This window comes from Pinus tabuliformis, chromosome 4_2 (assembly GCF_031772625.1).
Source record: "Pinus tabuliformis cultivar Carrire ecotype Pingquan chromosome 4_2, CPIR1, whole genome shotgun sequence".
Classification (NCBI taxonomy): Eukaryota; Viridiplantae; Streptophyta; class Pinopsida; order Pinales; family Pinaceae; genus Pinus; species Pinus tabuliformis.
This window is the reverse complement of record NC_142304.1, coordinates 312,445,513-312,467,239: the sequence shown is the minus strand read 5'-3', so window position 1 is coordinate 312,467,239 and position 21,727 is coordinate 312,445,513. Positions and strand designations below refer to the sequence as shown.

The 21,727-nt window shown below is 39.8% G+C and overlaps 1 protein-coding gene across 1 annotated transcript in view; it reads left to right on the top strand.

Moving 5' to 3' along the window:
• Positions 1 to 21,727, top strand: part of LOC149169224 (pantothenate kinase 2-like) — a 403,110-nt gene that overhangs the window by 7,578 nt on the left and 373,805 nt on the right. Inside the window, exons 4-5 of the mRNA XM_089428613.1 lie at positions 12,685 to 12,743; positions 13,873 to 13,989. Of these exons, the coding sequence (XP_089284739.1) occupies positions 12,685 to 12,743; positions 13,873 to 13,989 (176 nt within the window). The remainder of the gene's footprint in view (positions 1 to 12,684; positions 12,744 to 13,872; positions 13,990 to 21,727) is intronic.

The following is a 21,727-nucleotide window of genomic DNA, read 5'->3' as shown; positions in this document are numbered from 1 at the left end:
ATTTATTATGCATCACAAAAACTTGAATACACAAAAATAAAAATAAAAAATCATTCAATAAATTTCACTACTTAAAATCTGCAATAAACCTTATTAGTATTTATGGTATAATGCATTTATCTTGGGAGGCTTTACAAGCCATTTGCTTCATTAATAAGCCACGCACTACCCAGATTTTGGGTTGTGAAAGGATAACAATATCACTAAGATTAAATATTCCTGATAATAGGAGAATAATTAAATAAAATTAGTTGTATGGTTTATTTTGGGCGGTAAGGAAGAGTGATTCATATCATTTTTATCTAAGTTCAGTTCTCACTAAGTTATATAATGGCTTGAAGTAATATTATTAAAGATAAATGATTTTTTCAAAAATAAAGTATAGATAGGAGATGGTTGGGATGTCCGGTTAATAAAAAGTTGTAAGCCGTCCTCTCATTATTTTTTCATGGTTAAAGGACCTAATATATTAAAAATTTGCTTATATTTTTGCACAAATATTTATGATACATTAAAAAAATATTGAAAATGGCATTTTTATATAAATTTTTATGATTATATTTCTAACCGTATAGAAATTTATGAAGAACTTATTTATTATCTTACACTTTAATGGCTAAGACGTTATTTATTAAATGATGGTCATCTCATATCTCATATCTAGATGTTAGAATGATTACATTATTCATGTATGTTTACTAATAAGAATTTGTATTCATGTGTTTATGGATCGATTTTGAATTTTTTATTATTTTGTCATATATATATATATATATATATATATATATATATATGAAAAATATGTATAGTCGAACCTAATGTTGAACCTCATTCGAACCTGATCGGAAAATTCGAATTCGAATTGAACTTAATCGTTGTTGAACTCGAATTCGAACTCGAACCGTGTGACATAGCTTCACCCTAGCATGCACAGGCCCATTTCAATGCAGACGTGATAGGCAAGAGATTAATACTCAGACTTCAATGCTTCACAACTCGACCTCGAGTCACATGGGTTCTATCTCTTGAAAATTTGACTTCGGCCCCTAAACTGCGCATTCCGCCAATATGAAATTCAGCTCTTAATAATATTTATAGTGCCAACAAATATAAATGACCCACCGCAATCTGGAATTGAGACCTTCGATATGGGAAAATGGATGAATACAGATACGTATGCCCAAGCTGCTCCAAAATAATATTTGCGTCCCTTGGAAATCTTCTATGGTAATAACTTTAATATCCAAAAATGATGCTTTCGTCCATCTACCAGACTAAGGACTTTGCCGTTCACGTACAATAAAACTCCCTACGATCACGTGTGGCTACAGCCGCCACTAGAGCCACTGTATGTAATTGGGTCTCTCTGTGGTCTTGTTATGGCCTCTACCAGCATCTTGGCAAGCATGTGTATCAGCCTCCGGAAATCTTACGACCTCCAAACAATAATGAGTATATATATGTATGCATTTTTTTTGTTTGTTTCTAAATTGGGGCTCCTTCATATAGATATAACTCGCTCTTGCAAATCTTTGACGGCAGATTAATCCATGACTTCATAAAAAATTGTCCATGGCCCACACTAATACCCTATGCCTTCACGCTTTCATGAAACAATTTGCTACCATTAATGTTAAAATTGGCAACTAGGGCCAAACTCCACATGGGTCATCTTATTTATGGCAGTTGATATTTTTCTTGGATTCCTCTCTCCGAGAGGTGTAGGATTGATCTAAAGATCATTCGATTCCGATATGTAAAAATGAAGATATGAATTTATTTGTATTATTGACAATTTGTCAAGGTCGGCCAACAAGCAAAACAGGGATTCAAACCCCCAACTCATCCTCAACGTTGCATATAAAAGGAGGAGACCTTAAGTCATTTTATCATCATCTCATCTTCACTCATCTCTCTCTCCTCACTTGATTGGGTACGCAAATCTGGCAGCTGTCTCTCACACGTGCGAAGGAAAGGAGGACGTTTTCTGTTTGACTGAGTTGACCAGCGTTGACCGAATTTCAGGGGCTGCATTTTGGGTTGCGTTGACCAACTGACCTCCTCTTGACTGCAGATTTGGGTGAGGACCTTCTCCTTGGCAGGCTGCAGATCTGGGCACTGAATCGAGGTGATTTGACCTCCCATTTGACCAGCGTTGACTGCCCTAGATCTGGCTGCAGTTTGACTTTTGTTGACCAGCATTTGACTGGACTTTTTCGGACTGTTTTGGACTGTTTGGGTTTGCTGTTGGAGGCCAAAGTTGATTGGGTTTGATCGAGCTGCTTAGAGGAAGAATTTTGCCTTGTTTGACCAATGTTGACTTTTCTGGTTAGGGCTTTTTTGCTGCTGTCATAAATGATCAGATTTGTAAATTTGTACTATCTCTCTCTGCTGAACTATTGAAGAATATAAGAAGAATTGATCAAGGGTTTCCCCACATTGGAGTTTGTCTCTGACTGGTGCCACATCTTGTGTCCTCTTCTCTTGGCTTGTCTTCTACTGTTAATGTTTATGTTCTATCTGCATTTTACTATCATGCTAGTGTGATTGCTAAACTGGATATTGATATTGGGCTAATAAAGAAATTGAAGTAAATTGCTCTTAAGCATAGAACATACCATTGTTATCTAAAATTAACATGGTATCATAGCTGAGGTGAAGACAAAGCCCAAACAAGAGTGAATGAACAATCACCAAAGATAGTTGAACAAGGACAAAAGGCTTAATGGATTCCTCATCCCACTTTCCGGCTGAAGACAAGCTCCGTGAAAAGTCTGACTATCATGGATGGAAGATGTCTCTTGATATGACCTTGGAAGAATAAGAAGTGTTGTATTATTTGAAGGGTAAAATCCCTGAGCCTTCTTCAAATGCATTGGCTGCTGCAAAGTCCAAGTACAATAAGGCTGAAGTCAAAGCGAAGAAGATTATTAGAGATTCCATTGACAAGTGTCTGGTGGCCTACATCTTCGATTTGAACACCTCCAAGGAGATCTATGACAGGTTGGTCAACATGTTCAAGGTTAGTGATGAAAATCAAATTTTATTTCTCAAAAATAACTTGAAAGATATTAAGAAGGGCAAGGACGAGGATATTCAATCCTACTTCTTAAGGATCACTGAGATCAAGAATGATCTACTTTCGATTAGAGAGTTCATTCTTGACAGGGAACTTGCTATCACTACCCTTGGAGGACTCCCATCCGAGTGGTATATATTTATAACCACTATTCTCAATAATGATCGAATTCCAGGATTTGAAAAATTGATGTCGAGATGCATTCAAGAAGAAAGAAGAATGGTTGAGCAAGAAATGCCTTCTAATAGAAGCAACCCCACTGCTTTCTCCACTCATGCCAAAAGGAGAAATAATGCAAGGTCTAAAGGTCATTTCAATGGAAAGCCTGGATCTAAGGGTGGAAGGAAGGGCAGGTGCTTTGTTTGCAATAAGTTTGGCCACTATGCAAGGGAGTTTCCAAATAGAAGGGACACATCACATGATGATGATCACAATCATTCCAGGGGAAACTTCAACAACAACAATCAAAGGAATGGCAGGTTCAATGGCAAAGGAAAAAGGAACGCGAGACATCATGGAAATGGTCAACCCTCCAAGAAAGCAAGGAACTCCAGGTATGAAGAATCAAATGTTGTTAACAATAAGCAAAAGGAATACTATCTTATATCGGCCCTCTCCACTACCTCTCCACCGGACTCTTTGGGGAATTGGCTAATTGATAGTGGTGCCTCAAGGCACTTCACCAGATATAAGGAAGCTCTCTCTAATCTGATAGAGAAGGAGACAAACTTGGAGATTATTCTTGGAGATGATGCCACCTATCCCGTGAAGGGAGTAGGGAATGTTACCCTTCAATTGAATCAAGGTCACATGATTCATTTGCAAGAGGTTCTATATGTACCTGATCTTAAGAAGGACATGGTGTCCATGTCGGCAATGGAAGACAAAAGATACAAGGTGGCATTCATCGATGGAAATATACACATTTGGAAAAGGAATTTTAAAGATGCTTTTACTCTTGGGTTCAAGGTTGACACTTTGTATCAAGTTGGAGGAAGTCCATTGGGAGCCATGTCTTGCGACACATCTCTACAATTTGAACTATGGCACCGGAGGTTTGCCCATCTTCATTATAACATTCTTCCCAATGTGAGACAGATGGTGACAGGTATGCCCGAGTTCAAAGTAGAGCATGAAGGTGTATGTCCGGGATGTGCCGAAGGAAAACTTACAAGGGGACCATTCCCCTCAAGTAATAGCAAGACCACAGATATATTGCAGTTGATCCACTCCGACATATCTGGTATGATGCCCGTAAACTCTTTGGGAGGATACTTATATTATCTCACCTTTACGGATGATTATTCTCGCAAGACTTGGATCTACTTCTTGAAAAAGAAGGATGAAGTGTTCACCTGGTTCCGTCACTTCAAAGCCATGATCGAAAACCAATCCGAGAAGAGAATCAAGATATTGAGGACTGATAATGGGACTGAGTACGAATCAAATGAATTCCATGATTATTGCAGAGAATCTGGCATTAAGAGGGAGACTAGAACACCATACACTCCTGAGCAGAATGGTGTGGCTAAAAGGAAGAATCGTACTATTGTAGAAGCTGTTCATGCATTGCTTCATGATCAAGGGCTTTCGAAGTTTCTATGGGCGGAAGCTACAAATACCGCCGTGTATGTTCAAAACCAATGCCCTCATCAAGCATTGGACTCCAAGACTCCCAAAGAAATGTTCACTAGTAAGAAACTCGATGTCTCTCATTTTAGAATTTTTGAAAGTCCCATATATTTTCATGTGCTGAAAGAGAAAAGAAGCAAAGTGGGTTCATCAGGGAGGAAAGGAATCTTTGTGGGCTGTAGCGAAAATTCTAAGGGCTATAGAATTTATGTGGCTGGTCAAAGGGAAGTTGAGATAAGTCATGATGTCACCTTTGACGAAGATATGGCCCTCAACAAGATCAACAACCTTTTTATCCCAAGGAAGGACAAAGAAGATGACACCGCAAAACAGGGTTAAAAAGAGGACGAGATGATGCTTGATGTTGATAAACCTATGGATCCTATTGATCCTCCTCCCCAAGATCCCTCCTCCTCCAAGAGGAGACCCTCATGGCTTAGGGAGACTCTCGAAGATGTCGAGAGACATATTGCACCAAGGGGGACTTTCCATGAGAGCAAGAAGCCGAACATGTATCAAGGATACTTGACCGTCATGAGCACTATGAGGCTTCACCATTTGAAGAAGCCATGAAGCAACAAGTATGGAAGGATGCTATGAATGAAGAATACGAGTCTATTATGAAGAATGATGTCTGGGATGTGGTCCTTAGACCCCAGGACAAATCGGTTGTCACCTCTAAGTAGCTCTACAAAATCAAACATGGAGCTAATGGAACTGCAGAAAAGTTCAAGGCTTGCTTTGTTGCTCGAGGCTTCTCTCAAAAGGAAGGTGTAGATTATGATGAGATATTTGCACCTGTTGCCCGATACACCACCATCCACTTGATCATAGCCCTTACTGCCTCGTAAGGATGGAACCTACATCAGATGGATGTCAAGACCTCTTTCTTGCATTGTTCGATCAAAGAGGAAGTCTATGTAGAACAACCCGAGGGGTTTGAGGTTCATGACCAGGAATCTCATGTATGCAGGTTGAAGAAGGCTCTCTATGGCTTGAAGCAAGCACCCCGAGCTTGTTATGAGAGGATTGATAGCTATCTGATGAAGCTGAGATTCAGTAGAAGTGAAGCTGATTTGAACCTTTACTTTAATTTTGAAGAGATAAACCTTTCGTACTGGTACTTTATGTTGACGACCTCTTTTTGACAGGTGTAGACCCTCTCATTCACAAATGTAAGAGGGAGTTGGCTTTTGAATTTGAGATGAAGGACCTAGGAATGATGCACTACTTCTTAGGGTTGGAAGTTTGGAAAAAGCCAGGAGAAATTTTCCTATCTCAAGGAAAATATATTGTGAAGATACTGGAAAGATTTGGAATGGTGGACTGCAAGCTTGTGACTACCCTAATGGAACTTAACTTTAAGAAGTTATGTGGTAGTGCTGCTGGACCTGAATTGGGAAATGCCTCTGAGTATCGTCAACTCATAGGAGGGCTGATGTTCTTGGTGAATTCCCGTTTGAACATATGTTTTGCAGTTAATACATTGAGCCAATATATGGTTGAACCTCATCATATACATTGGATTGGTGCCAAGAATCTTCTAAGATATCTTCGGGGCACAATCACTCATGGACTGAGATACATTGTCAAAGATGTGAGGCTGCATGGTTGTTCTGATGCTGATTGGGCCGACAGTGTGGTGGATCGCAAGAGCACTTTTGGGTGTTGTTTTTCTTTGGGTTCTGATTCGATATTCCGGATGAGCAGGAAGCAGAAATCGGTTGCTTTGAGCACCGTTGAGGCTAAATACATAACTGCTAGTATGGCCTCCTGTGAAGCTGTCTAGATGAGGAGGCTCTTCAGTGCGCTGTTTGGACATGTGCTGGATACCATCGTGATCCTCTGCGACAACCAAAGTGGGATCCGATTATCAGAGAATCCCGTATTTCATGATCGTTCCAAGCACATAGATATCAGGTACCACTTTATCCGGGATATGGTACAACGAGGAGCAATAAGGCTCCATCACATTGGAACTGATGAGCAGGTTGCCGATATTCTGACAAAGCCCCTGGGAAGGTCAAGTTCTTAGTCTTCTGAGAACGACTTGGAGTCGTGGAGAGACCCTCTTTTGAGGGTCCTGTATGATATGGACATTGAGCTTTGGGAGCTCCGGGGGGCTTGGGGTACTTCTTGGAGTGATGAGCAACCATGGGGTGAGTGGTTCAACCTTCCCCTATTGGTTTGTTGTGTACAGGGTGAGTGGCTCAGCCTTCCCCTGTGATACCCTGTGGTGACATGTAGGCAGGATGAGTCGTTCATCCTTCTCTTGCTGAGACCTCCTACCCATGCAGTTTGGGACTCATGGGAAGTACCTCTCATCTGGCCAATGAGTAGGGAAATGAGGATAGGGACCATAGTACTACTGATGGACGCATCGTGTACCATTGTACTCTCTATGCTAGGATGATCGATATTGATCTGTGATCAATTGGAACTGACTTCTGGTTAGTAAGAGTGGTATGACACACTCTCTTTTGATTGGAACTGACTTCGGGTAAGTAAGAGTGGTATGAGACACTCGCTTTTATCTGGGACTGACTTCGGGTCAATAGAGAATGGTATGATACATTCTCGATCACTTCTTCTTCTTCATAGCTCAGCAGAGCAAAGCAGTGCATTGATGGCAGAGATAGTACTGACTGACAGATGGATTAGCAGATGGAGTTCTCCCTAGTTGAGAGGGAGTGTTAAAATTGGCATCTAGGGCCAAACTCCACATGGATCATCTTATTTATGGCAGTTGATATTTTTCTTGGATTCCTTTCTCCGAGAGGTGTAGGATTGATCTAAAGATCATCTGATTCCGATATGTAAAAATGAAGATATGAATTTACTTGTATTATTGACAATTTGTCAAGGTCGGCCAACAAGCAAGATAGGCATTCAAACCCCCAACTCATCCTCAACGTTGCATATAAAAGGAGGAGACCTTAAGTCATTTTATCATCATCTCATATTCACTCATCTCTCTCTCCTCACTTGATTGGGTATGCAAATCTGGCCGTTATCTCTCACATGTGCGAAGAAAAGGAGGATGCTTTCTATTTTACTGAGTTGACCAGCGTTGATCGAATTTCAGGGGCTGCATTTTGGATTGCGTTGACCAATGTTGACTTCCTCTTGACTGTAGATTTGGGTGAGGACCTTCTCCTTGGCAGGCCACAGATCTGGGCACTGAAATCGAGGTGATTTGACCTCCCATTTGACTAGTGTTGACTGCCCTAGCTTTGGCCATAGTTTGACTTTCGTTGACCAGCATTTGACTGGACTTTTTCGGTTGTTTTGGACTGTAAGAGTTTGCTGTTGGAGGCCGAAGTTGACTGGGTTTGATCAAGCTGCTTAAAGGAAGAATTCTGCCCTGTTTGACCAGCGTTGACTTTTCCGGTTAGGGCTTTTCTGCTGCTGTCATAAATGATAAGATTTGTAAATTTGTACTATCTCTCTCTACTGAACTAGTGAAGAATATAAGACGAATTGATCAAGGGTTTCCCCACATTGGGGTTTGTCCCTAGCTGGTCCCACATCTTGTGTCCTCTTGTCTTGGCTTGTCTTCTACTGTTTATGTTTATGTTCTATTTGCATTTTATTGTCATGCTGATGTGATTGCTAAACTGGATATTGATATTGGGCTAATAAAGAAATTGAAGTAAATTGCTCTTAAGCATAGAACATACCATTGTTATCTAAAATTAACAATTAATAATTTTGGTTTTCACCTTTTACCAAATAATTATTCTCGTCCAAAATTAATCTGGCCACCTTTCTTGTCTAGGAGTTTGTCGAATGATTATTAAGTGGGCGACAAAACTAAAGAAGATTTGTTTAGCATTTTGCAACAGAGATTTTGTAAAATATCTAATGCCCATGACAAATTTTCCTACAACAAAATGATGGCTCTAGCATCTTCAAAATAGACCTTCGTCAATCTGCAATTAAAACCCTTAGGCTGGTAGGATGCACAACTCTGATACCACTGTAGTATCCCAAATGGGATATTTTGCTGATTATGCAAAAATTTAACTGAACCAAAATTACTCTGTAAAATTTCCATTTATTTTAACAGAACATTGCCATGTAAAAATAGAACCAATAGCATACGACAAAATAACAACAAAATGAGCAGGAACAATCTCAGCTTTTATTATAATAGAAAATGGGGTTTACACGCTGATACAACAAATTAGTTGAGATGGTAAACTGGCCTCAAGAATTTGCGCCACTGCTATGCTGGCCCTCCAAACTAAATTGCATTGCACTGCTAAGCTCTACTGTGAATTCTGGATGAATTCACCAAGGGAAGGTGGGTGCTCGCCCAACCTCACTGAATCACCCAAGAGTTTCTATTTTGGGGCTACTGCTGAAGTAGAGAACTGAGTTCTCAACCTCTCATACAAGAAGAAATATCAAATCCAAGATGACCCCCAATTGCCTTGTCCTCCTCTTTTTTATAGGTCTGATGGACCCCTCTAGAAGCTCCTATTTTATTATTTTAATCACTGAGCACGTTTCGCTTAATTAAAATATTCTTTTTAATGTAGGAAAATGGTAGATTGACCAGCATGTCTCCTCAGTTCACTGAAAATCACTTCTAACTATCCCTTCTTGCAGATCTTCTCATTTTGGTTCCAACGAGCTATTACACTAAGGTGTTATGCCAAGTATTCCTCTTGAAATGCCACCTTAAGCATAATTAATTGAGTCAGACCCATTAATAACTTTGTTTTTTGAAAGTTGTTGGAATGTAATGGAACGAAAGGCAAACTGTGCGAATGATGGAATATACCAAGCGAATGCCATCAAACCTCATAAAAACTCCTCAAAACCCCTCCAAAAGCCCTTGGGCCCACAGATGACACCAGCCTACACCTGTAACCTATCTGCCCCCAACTCGGAAAGTCCATACTAACCATGCCATAAGGAATACTAGAAAATGGAACATCACACTTTGTTTTCGCAAGTGTCACTTTCACATTCGCAACTGTCGTTTTTGCTTGCATTCACTTTAATAAGTGTCGTTTTCATGTTATCTTCACTTTGGCATGTGTCGCTTTCACTTATTTTAAGCCTTTGCAAGTGTTGTTCACACTTTTCGCAAGTGTTGTCTTTTGGCATGGGAAGTGTCACACATTGTAAAAGCGGAGTTATGGTTCATTTCAAGAGGCAACTTTGGTACCAATGGGTCCTATCTATCATGTAGACATGTATTAGACTCATTCCCAAAGTTTTATGCACTGTTGTACTAGTGTCGTCACAAAGTATATCTTAAGTGTCGCACTTGGAGGAGAATGTTGCTTTGCCGTCACATTAAGGGGATCATGTTGATTATGGGTGCTGAGTGTTTAATGTTGTGTTGAGTGTGTGATCATGTTCAAGTCCAACATTGGTTTCATCTCTGCCTCACTGATCCCACACACAGTGAAATTCCGGAAAGTTTCATGCCCGACCAACTTGAGGTCACTTTTCCCCCCTTGAATTGCGCATTGCCCAGTTGCAAGCCTCAAGCATGCATCCTTGCCTTTTGGAATTGCGCAATGCGCAGTTACTACCTCTAAGGATTGCGCAATCACAATGCCCAAGAGTTGCCTCCTGACCTCTAGAACTGGGCAATCCTGCCTCCCATCTAGTCTCCTTTTGTGTATTACACAGTTGCAAGTAACAGTTTGTCTCCCTACCTTCCTGAACTGCGCAATCCTCTGCCCCTCTCTCTCCTGAACTGCGCATTGTGCAATTATAATGGGCAAGCTTGCCTTATTGTGATCCTCAACTGCACAGTCTTGTTTCCTGAGCCTCAAGTGCTGCGCATTGCACAGTCACAAGCATCGGTATTTCACTCCTGGCTTCTAGAACTGCACACTGTGCAATCCCTGAGCCTTCCTCCTTGTCCAGTACTCAGTTCCAGGTTAATTGATGGATTTCATGAAGAGAGTTAGACTAGGAGATTTTCAGACTGATGTCGTCTTGTCATGAGTGGATTTCACTTGCAGGTACTATATCTTGACATGACAGGATGATGCTCAAAAAGGAGGAGAAGGAGACCATGCTAGAAGACACTTATGAAGCTGTGAAGACAAGATGACCAGTGAACAAGAAGATGAAGGGACACTAGATCACAACAGAAAATGAAGGATCGAGATCATAGTAAAGACTCCATATCTTCAAACCTTTTGGAGGAGAAAGAGGAAGAACATGCAACATATATCATGAAGACACAAAGATAGCAACAAGAGAAGCTTGGCATTGCCACATCATCATGAAGTTTCATATCATCATTGCCAAGTCATGGCTTGTACAAATGTCATCACAATGTCATATGTGTCCATGTGTCTTGCCACATCATCATGTGGAATGTAATGATGTATTTTCAAAGAAAATGACAAAATGTAATGTGTGGAAGTCCAAGAGTCACATGTGGAATATGAAAAGTCACATGTAGACTAAAGAGTCACTAGGAGAAGTCCAAGAGTCTTGTAGGATTTCAAGAGTCACTTGGAAGTTCAAGAGTCATAACGATATGAAAAGTCATTCCTCTTGTTATTTTTTATACACCCTCATAACTAAAGCAAAGGGCTTTTGGAGGCTTAAGCTTTTGGAGAAAAATACACCCTCATAACTAAAGCAAAGGGCGTTTGGAGAGCTAGCCTTGGCTTCTCTAGCTTGGCATAGGAGAGAAGATCATCCTTTGGAGAAGCAAGGAGTGACTTAATGTTCCACTATTGGAGTTAGTGTCTCACCATTTTACACATCGCAATTGGTGTTTCACAGTGTCAGCTTTCTTGCTGATTTCAAAGGTCTTGCACATACTCTCTTGTGTTATTTATTGCAGCCAAGGCAAACCTTAGAGTTATGGTAGCCGAGTTGGTACTCCAGATGGGGCTCCTACTGCAAATGGTGTGAGGTATAATTGGGACTTCACATTGGGGAGATCCCTTTGGTTGACGGATTTCTAGCACCGTCAACAGGAACCCTAGAGGCTAATCCTTCAACTTGGGGATTTTTTTGAAGGCGTTTGCTTTAGTACTCGTTGGAGGAAATCATTAACTGCCTTTTCTCCTGTCTACCTTGACCTTTGATGAACTCATATCTCACTATATCTATTGGACCTAGGTCTCGTGTAAGAATATTTCAAAGGGGTTTTTCATGGAAAGTCTTACTAGCTTTTCCCAAAGCTTTCAATTTTGTTGAACCTTTCCATTGAATGAGCCACCTTCCCTCACTTCAAACCTACCGTAGATAGATATCTATCACAAGTGAGTTATTACTGAGACTCCTCCCGTTAGTGAAAATCCGAGAAGAGTAGGGGACTTAGGCTGTGGTGACAATGGGCTTCTGTCCCAAGTGTTGTTGTGCCCTCTAGCTTTTACCTCTTTACAAGGCCTAGGTAACATGCCCAAAAGTGAAGATTGCATCCTTAATTTCAACAAATGCCTCCTAAAGTTTAATGTTATTGAGTGTTACCACTCTAATTACCCTTTGTTTGGATTGGTCTCTATTTTTGGCAGCTTGTGTTTTACTGTGATAAGCAAAATATTGTGTTGAAGTACATTTTGTAGTTTTGATTGTGTACAATGTCCTTTTTCTAGTATTCATTGCAGTCTTTATGATGGAAAACTTCATGGACAATTTTTTTCCCTTTCATAAAAAGGAAATTATCAAATTGTTGAATTTTTCCAAAAATATTAGCTAACTTATTCATCTAAAAAACTCCTAAATAGATTATATTTTCCATGATTTACAAGGACTAAAAGCATCTCAGATTTTTTTTTCTCAAGGATAATTGTGTTTAAAATGTATATTAATTTATTACAAAATTGAAATCTTTGCCAATTTTACACATGCACACACATTTATTTCGTTATGTTTTCTGTGTTCTGTAATCTAGATTGATGATGGCATGCAATAATCTGTGACTTAAAGGGTGGTTGCTACTCTTTTCTCTGACTTTGTTTCCCTGGAGTACTTGTTGGCAGGGCAAAATTTGAATGCAGGGGCCTGTGAGGAGTCTGACACAAGAAATACCATAATTAAGGTATTGCTGCGATTTTGTGAATTCTATTTTTTAACAAATACTTAAACTTGCATAGACAATTATTATATCATGCATGCTATGTACAATGCAAAATAGCTATTACTACACAAAGTGTAATCATCTCAACTAATTTTTATCGTAGCAATGGCTTTGCTGAGGTTGATTGGATTTTGCTACTTTTGAATGATGCAGAAGTGTTATTATTATCATGAGTTCCTTTATAAGCCTGCCCTATGTACCTTCACAAAATTGAAATAATAAGAACAAGTACAATGTTTTTCTCAGAACATTGGGTATAAACTTTTTAATATTTATCGGACTGTGTACCTTGAACCCTAATATTAAGCATATATTTTCCAGTTTCCATGGCTTCCATTTGAGAGACATTGAGACATTATTCGTGCACATGATCATTGCAATTGAACAAGTCAGAGATCCTGGAAGGTAATAGTCATCAGATTCAAGGGAAAGTAAATTGGCATTCATATTAATTTAATGTAAAATTAAATATTACATGGAAATTTGATCATCAGGATAGGAAGTACAATCTCCCAACATTTGTGATGATACCCGAATTTGAGAAGGGGATCTTCTTAATAGCCTGAGGTTGCTCGTATACAGTGGTTGAAGGCAAATGTTGGCCATTAAATTATGATTCCATCTTGCTCGTCTTAGGAGTTTACAACTATATGTTTGTAATCTAATTAAATTTTCAATGTAACAAAATATACTAAATGACAAAGTCAAATGCAATAAAAGTACATAATGACAAAATCTCAGGCCAACATCTGCCCTCTCGATTATTCACATGTGACCTGCTTAAGTGCTAAATCTGGGTTCTCCTATAGGGTGTTAAGAATCACTGTTTTTATGATTCTGAATAAGAGGATTCATGTAAATACAAAATTAGTCTTCGGCATCCTTAATCTATAAAATGATGGCCTCAATTTATAAAAGAAATGAGATAAATTTTGATGAGCAAAATAGGTTGCTTGAAAAATGGAACAATGATTACTTGATTATTATTGATTATTAATGGTAACTGTAGGTCAATGAATCTGCCTCAGCTATATGATTTCTGTATAGCTGATATTATCATACTGATTAATTAAGACATTTGTTTGGAAAGGCCACAGGGGGTGGGGCATATAAATATGCAGAAGTATTCAAAGAGAAGCTGGGAGTTACTCTGGATAAGGAGGATGAGATGGACTGTCTTGTTGCAGGAGCGAATTTTTTGTTGAAGGTGAGGCCTCTCGTATTGTGTTTATGTTAAACTTGCAATTTGTCTTTACACCTTATCATAGGATACTTGTAGGGATTCACACACAACATAAATTTGTACTCTGAATTCAGTTGGTAATTTGAGGCCTACGTTCCTCATATTGGGAATTTTAGCAGATTCTATTAAGGCTTTTGTATAATATGTGTAACTGTTCCTATATGTGAATCGAACATGATCAGTGTTATCAAGAGCAGTTTAAACGTGTAGATCATACCTATTTTGATATTGATTCTCTTTAATTTTAAGATGGTATGATAAGTTTAGTTATTATTCTTTAAATGTAGTATGTATATGCGAAGTAAATACCCTAGTTAAATCCTGGGGTCTTGTTTAGTATGGTAGACTTAGACATTAACAACATGTCTTGATGGCTGATTTTTTTTTTTTTTTTTTTTGCTTTATATCAGCAATAATGTGATAAAAAAAGCAATGGATGCAAGAACAAAACCTGTAGGAGAATTTCTATTGAATTAATCAATAGGTAATCTATTTCTAGATTAACCAAGATGAAATATTTTGGTGCCTTTATTTACCAAATACCAATAAATAAAAGATTACAGATATGGGGCACGTTACCCAACACCAGTGGGTGACATCCGTAGGAGAATTTTTCTCCTAGATTTGACTTCAGCCGGCACTCAACGGCCCCTTCAAGCCACCAAATAGCTCGATGTGCTACCATTCTCCGCCCCCTAAGCCAACCATCATATGTCTTCGCCCATCTGTTATGATCATATGTTTGAAGGTGGGCCCTCCAACCACGAAGGTCTGGCTTTTCGTTATGTAATTGGGCATCTTTTCTTGCTTGTCATGGACACTTTGGACATGGATGAGTGGGGGAATTCGGCGGAAAGAATCGGCTTGGTCTGTACTCTTGTTCTGTTGTCCTAACTTGGTAGTTAATCTTGTATCCTAGTCCCGTAGGTTCTCCTTTATTGGCTACTAGCTTTAGGAGTGGCACTACATGGGAAACCCCGGATTTGGTTACATGGTCCCGCTTCCTAACACCATATACATTGCTCTCCTCCGCTCATTATACACTCTTTCCACACTGGTCACATCTAGGTCCACATTTGTTCATTGGATCCACAAGGAGTTAGCCTCCCACTCCCCTTGCCCACACTTTGGGGTCGAACTGGAACGATTACTCGAAGGTTGATGCAGCTAAATACAAAGTTAAAAAGCATAATTTGGCCACTTACAATAGGAAGTGTACCATAAAATGCAAAAGATGGCCTGGACATAAGAATTTAGTGCGTGGGCAAAAGCCAAACATGATCTCTACCCCTTTATCATTATGGCCATCACCCTGGTTCCTAGGGCCCCTATGTGAGCCCCCTGCATCATTAAGGAACTCACAATTGTCCCAACCTTAAAGGGGTAATCACGACTATATCTTACGCATCATGCTCTCATCCCTTGGAGTCCCGAGTAGTTAAAGGAAAGAAAAATCAATACAAGGCAAAAGACATATGAAGAACGATGTTAAAACAAAGGCTAGGGCAACTCATGTACCACGATTTGCTCCTTCCTACGTCTATACACCCATGTGTGGGCTTCCCTCAATATAACTACCCTTGTACCATGGCATGTGGCTTGGAGCCTTCCCTACTACCCCACTTTGTCTCACCATTATTTCACCCCACTCCATCTCACCATTATTTCACATGACACCTGCCATTTGATTGATATACCATGAACCTGTCACTCCTTTAGAGGTTGAAACCACCTAATAGGGTCCTTTACTAACCTCCCTCTTGAGCTTGGGGACACCTGTATATTCTAAAGCCCACTTGGAAGGGCATGCCACTATGAATTGTCCACGTTTGCCCCTCGGTTTGTAAGATTATTTACTCAATTGCACTAATGAATTGTTGTACTCGAAGGTGAGGAGACACATTGGATCTTATACAGGATTGCAGGTGGGTCTTCATCTTGGGCTTGGCCTCCCTATATGAGATCCAAGCCCTCTAGAGGGTTATGATGGCACTTGTAGGGTGAGTGTTGAGAGCCATGGGCCTCCATCATAGTAGAGCATTGATTGCCACACCATGGGATCCTTTAGCACCACATTGTTCTTGCTCGTGCTCTAGTTATACGAAGATGATGGTGCACTTGGACCACATTTCCTTGTTGGCCTCATGACGAGGGCAGTTGATCCAGGGCCCAGATGGGGTTTTGTGACTTGTCTCACCCGGGGAGACAAGGGAGGGCTTGTATCATCATTCTAGCCCTTATTGATGGAGCATCGACTTGATTGGTCTTGTTGGAGATCCATGAGACCATTCACTGCGCCCACAACCACTTGGGAGCACTACAGATGTTTTTCTTGGAGACCAAGGGGCCCAACGCCTTGGTCATCAGTTGGAGAGTCCTCTTCTTAATTTTGGCACATGAGGGGCATATATTGGCCTTCCAACGACCCTTTGCACCATGATTCTATCATTTCAGCCTCATTAGGAAGGCTTATTTTGTTCTTTTGAGCTATTTGGTGGGCTTGTCACCAATTAGATTGTTATTTTGCACATTAAACTTGGTTTTAGGGGCTTATTAGGCTAATTAAACTAAATCGAACCCCTTGAGGCTCATATAAATTGAAGAGACCTCATTTGTATTGATCATCATCATTTGGAATGGGATTTTCCCTTGTAAAAGTATTCAGACCTGTAATTGATAGAGGAAATTGGATCTTGTTGATGCATTTTGATGTTTGGATTTTCGCTATTCTTGTCTTGGAGCTTCTAAATGCAAAAATGATGGATGGATATATTTTCTATACCTTGTAAGTGCTATTTTAATGATATTTCTTTGCTATTGTTACATGATTAATGTATGGAATGTTTTGTCAAATCCTAATGTACCCTAACAGAAATGCAAATTCATTAAATCATTGGGATTTTGAAGCATTACATGCATTACATGTTAGGTATTGTGGATGAATGTTCCTAGGGGTTTGTGTTGTTTCGTAAACCTTGAAACTCCATCATATTTTGCAAATTGAAGTGTAAATTCCTTGTTGCTGGGTAGCTACCTCATTATGGCTAGCAAAAAGTTGCATAAGACTCCTTGATAGAGCGAATGTCCTTCATCAATGCCAATCTTGACTCCATTTCTCCCAATTGTCAAGGCACTGGGTCCTAATCCTAGTTGATCACCTTCAAAACCTTTTCTTTGACTTTTTCCCATTTTCTTCCCTAACTCTAGAAGGCCTCCTAGGGCCTAGTGCGAAATGCATTAGGCTGGTCGATTTGAAGAGCGAATTGGTATTCTACTGTGCTGGGGTATTGTCTAAGTGCCCTCAAGATTCGAAGTTGATCCCGTGGCCAGGATTGGATAAACCTCAATCCCTAGCTCCAACATCATTTCAATTTTTTGCTCCTAGGCTTCTTTGGTTAGCAACTTTCCATAGGTCAATCACTCTTGAAAACTCGTTGGAAGTTAACCATTCCTTGACCTATCTTATCCTTGCTTGACCTAGGGTACCTTATTCCTCTTTGATTTTGCAAACCCTAGGCCTTGCTTGGATCCCCTAGGTCTCTCTTGTGGTCCCAAATCTTTGTATGATCTCTATTTCAGAAAACCCTAAGAGAAGTCCTCCTATACCCTTGGGAAGCTTTGATCTAGGTATATTCCTTGCGTTGAATATCCCTTCCTCCTAGGTCCAGGTCTCCTTGCAAGCCTTTCTTGGAGATCCTTTATCTTGCTCTTGAAGCAACTAAGCCATTATCTGATTATCTCCTTTGAATGGGCTTTGGAAATCACCTCATACCTAGGCATTGACCTTACTATTTTATTGATTTCCTTCATACTGGGAATCCTCCCATTGGTGAAAGTTCGTAAAGAGTAGGGAACATTGACTGAGGTGACATTGGGTCTTTGTCCCATTGTTGTCATTAGGTCTAGTAGTTGTCCCTTTGGTACCCCTCCTAGGACCCCTGCTAGATTATGTGGCAACATTTTTGGCGCTGTTTCCAGGGAGGAAGTACGTCTGCCTCCCTTATGAATCATTGAGGAATTGATTCATTAACGACATTATAAGTATTCCTTTGGCGACTCCATTCATTGTCCAATCCCCTAGTTTGCTTGAAGAAGACAACTTTCCTCCGATAACTAGGGCTGCTGCAAGAAGGGGAGAAAGAACTACATCACCCGTTACAACTAACCTTCTCCTTGAGTTTGAAATTGTTGGAAATTCAACTCCCCATATGGCTACCAATACCAATGCCAATCAAAATCAAAACCAAACCAAGATCCCAAGAAGTAAAAGGCTTCTTGCTAGTGTTTTTAGACCTTTGAAGTTGAGTGACAACCCTGATGCTTTACCTGATAAATATCATGAATGGTTACCCAAGTTCAAAGGAAATGTTGATAAAATGCCTGTGACCATGTTGATGATTTCTTTTGGATGCTTTCCCCAAGGGGAATTGAGGATGATGACGTAATTATGATGCTATTTGCTTTATCGTTTGAAGGGAAAATAAGGGAATGCTATCTTAGTCTTCTCCTTGGTAGCATAGTTGACTTTGACAAATTTGAAGATGCCTTTGTAAAAAGATGATCATCTGATGCCAAAGGGGCTTTCAACCTTGAGAAGTTTTACCACATAAAGAAAGGCAATGAAGACATTAGGGATGTTATCCAAAAGTTTGACAAGATTGTTAGGGATATTCTTGATCACCTTAGACCCCCTGATGCACTTATTGTTGACAAGTTCACTAACGCTATTAGAGGACGCCTGACATACGCATTAAAGGATAAAAAGCCTAAGAGTCTTGTTGAGGCCAAGGAAATTCTTATGGAGGTTGAGCAAAATTTAAATATTTCCAAGATTGAGAATTTTGAACATCTTAGGGCTAAAGTTGAAGCTAAGAAGAACAAGCCCAAGGATCAGGTTGAGGAAGCCCTAGTCATGACCCTTAAAAAGCTTGACAAATTATCCGAGGACATGAACTCTAGGGACAAATTATACATGAACAAGTTCACCACTCTTGAAAAGGTTAAAAAATCAAGTTTTGTTCCTAAGAATAAACCTTTTGCCACAAAAACTAATGTTGAAGGCAAGCAGGGTCCTCCCCAAGTTCCTAACATTTAGCCCCAACTAATGTTGTGGAACAAGAATCATCTTCTAAAGATGAACAAAGTGATGATGAAGAAAGTGAAGATGAGGGTGGTGAAAAAAGGAATATAGTTGAAACCAGAGCCTTCAACATCATGTTAGGTTGCACATACACTTGTCCTTTTATTAGCGAAGTAACACTCGAAGATGAAAAGGATGAGCCTATCCTCAATGTTGATGATGGTGGGAGATTTGAAGTGGTCCAATACTCAAGGAAGAATGATAAGGACCCTTCTACAAGTTTCGAAGGATCGAAAAAGAAGGAACCTCCTCTAAAGAAATCTCTTCCTAAGGAACGTCCTCCAAAGGAGCCATCGAAGAAAGATCCTCCTAAGAAAGATACCATCAAAAAGGATCCTCCTAAGGGGGAACCCAAAGCCAAAACCAAAGATAAGGACATTGAACTTGACATTGATGCGGGTGATGCCATAGGAAAGATGACCATGCGGGTTCCTATCAAAGCAATTTTCAAGCTCCCATCCCAATAATGGTGTGTAAAGCAAGCGTTAGGAAATGAAGAGGACCCACCTATCACATTACAAAATATACACCTCTCTAACACTAATCTTGGTCATGAGCCATTCTTGCTCACCTTAGCCGTTAACGACCTCTTTCTTCATAATTGCATGTTAGATTCTGGGGCTTCTGCAAACATCAAGCTGTTGAAAGTTACGAAGCAACTCAATCTTAACATTACTCGTAAGTATAAGAGCGTGTGTGGTTTTAACTCCAAGCTTGTTGAAGTTGAAGGCCTTATAAAGGGTCTTAAAGTGTCATTAGCTATGAACTCGAACATATCATTACTCGTGGATTTTGTGGTCATTGATATACCTGATGTATGGAGAATTTTATTGTCTAGGGAATGGGGTGCTATTGTAGGAGGACAACTTCAAATGGATTTATCGTATGTCACTATCTCGCAGCCTGATGGAACCCCTTTCATCCTTTTATAGGGAGCCTCTTTACCCCACTCATGTGGTAAAACCTGGCCCTATTCCTTTCTATAAGATTCCTAAGGCTGAGAAACCATCCCCTATCCTTCCCTCTCAAGAGGTCTGCATCCTCAAAAGACCTAATAAAAAACAAAGCAAGAAGTGGAAACCTAAAAGGGAATTCAAAATAGGGGATGTTGTGTTGGTTGATAAAATTCCCATCCTTGTCAAGATTCATGGTAAGGTTGGTGAGGGATATTATTACATTGCTAGATTAGACGACAAACTTTGGCCGGAGCCGGTCAAAATAAGTCGTATCACCCCTTTCCTTGACACTTGACATTGTATCATATGCATGTTAGAGTAGGATGCATTGCATGTGTTGGAATTGATAAGTCTAACTGTTAGAAACCCTTCATGTACTTTTATGATTTATTTCTGCCTACTTGTTCTGATTAATTAACAAGTTATTTACCATGTAAATACTGAAAATAAATACAAGTACATGCTCAAAACATTACAGATCATCAACTGAAGGAAACAAAACAAGCACACAAGTGACACCGTTGTTTTTGGACTAATGTCCCTGGAAAAACCCAATGCGAGAAAACCAGTGCAGCTATCTGAGGGTTTTAATTATTAAACAGTTTCATAAGATAATCTGGGTGCCAAAACCGGCTCACCCAACAAAGAATAATCTCGGCAGTAGTACCTCTTAGTTGGAGACAAATGTTTCGGTTGAAACCCCGAATAAACACTCCGACAGCTCGCAGCTCCAATCTGCCCCACGAAATCCCCAGCGTCAGCCTCTAGGGACTGCGTAGCTTCATCCCACATAAATTTCGTCTAATATTGATCATGTAACATAGCTTTTACACTTTCTTCAATGGACCAATTCTTTCATTCTGCAACTCCATTTTGCTCGGGATTATATGGGACAATCAACTCCCTCTTAATCCCAGACTCCTTACAGAAGGCTATAATTTCCTTGGATGTGTATTCTCCTCCATTATCAGATCTTAATATCTTGATTCTCCTTTCTGTAAGGTTCTCTACTTCAACTTTGAATTCTTGAAATTTGATAAATACTTCATCCTTGGATTTCATTAAGTAAACCCAAGTTTTCCTTGAATGATCATCTATGAATGTGACATAATATAGATGACCTCCAAGTGACTTTGGAGTCATAGGACCACAAACATCAGAATGAATAAGATCCAAGATTTCTTTTGACCTTGAAGCACTGCTTCCAAATGGTCTCTTGGTGTTCTTACCCAATGCACATCCCTTGCATACTCCTTCATGATCTTCTTTTAGTTCGGGGATGCCATTCACTATTGAATTTAGGGTTGGAAGAATTTTGTAGTGAAGATGACCAAATCTTCTATGCCAAAGTTCACATGGGCTAACTTCAATGTGAACCAAAGCTTGAGTGAGGGGAGTTAACAATCTGTAAAGTCTTCCTTCACGGATCCCAATCATTCTTGCATCTTCTATGCTTGAGTTTTTACCCCATACTACAACCTTTCCATCAATGAAAGCAACTCTATCACCCTTGTCTTCTAGACTTGAAATGGAAAGTAGATTCTTGTGCAAACCTGGAACAAATAAGATATTATTGAGATGAATGTTTCCTCCATTCTCCAGCTCA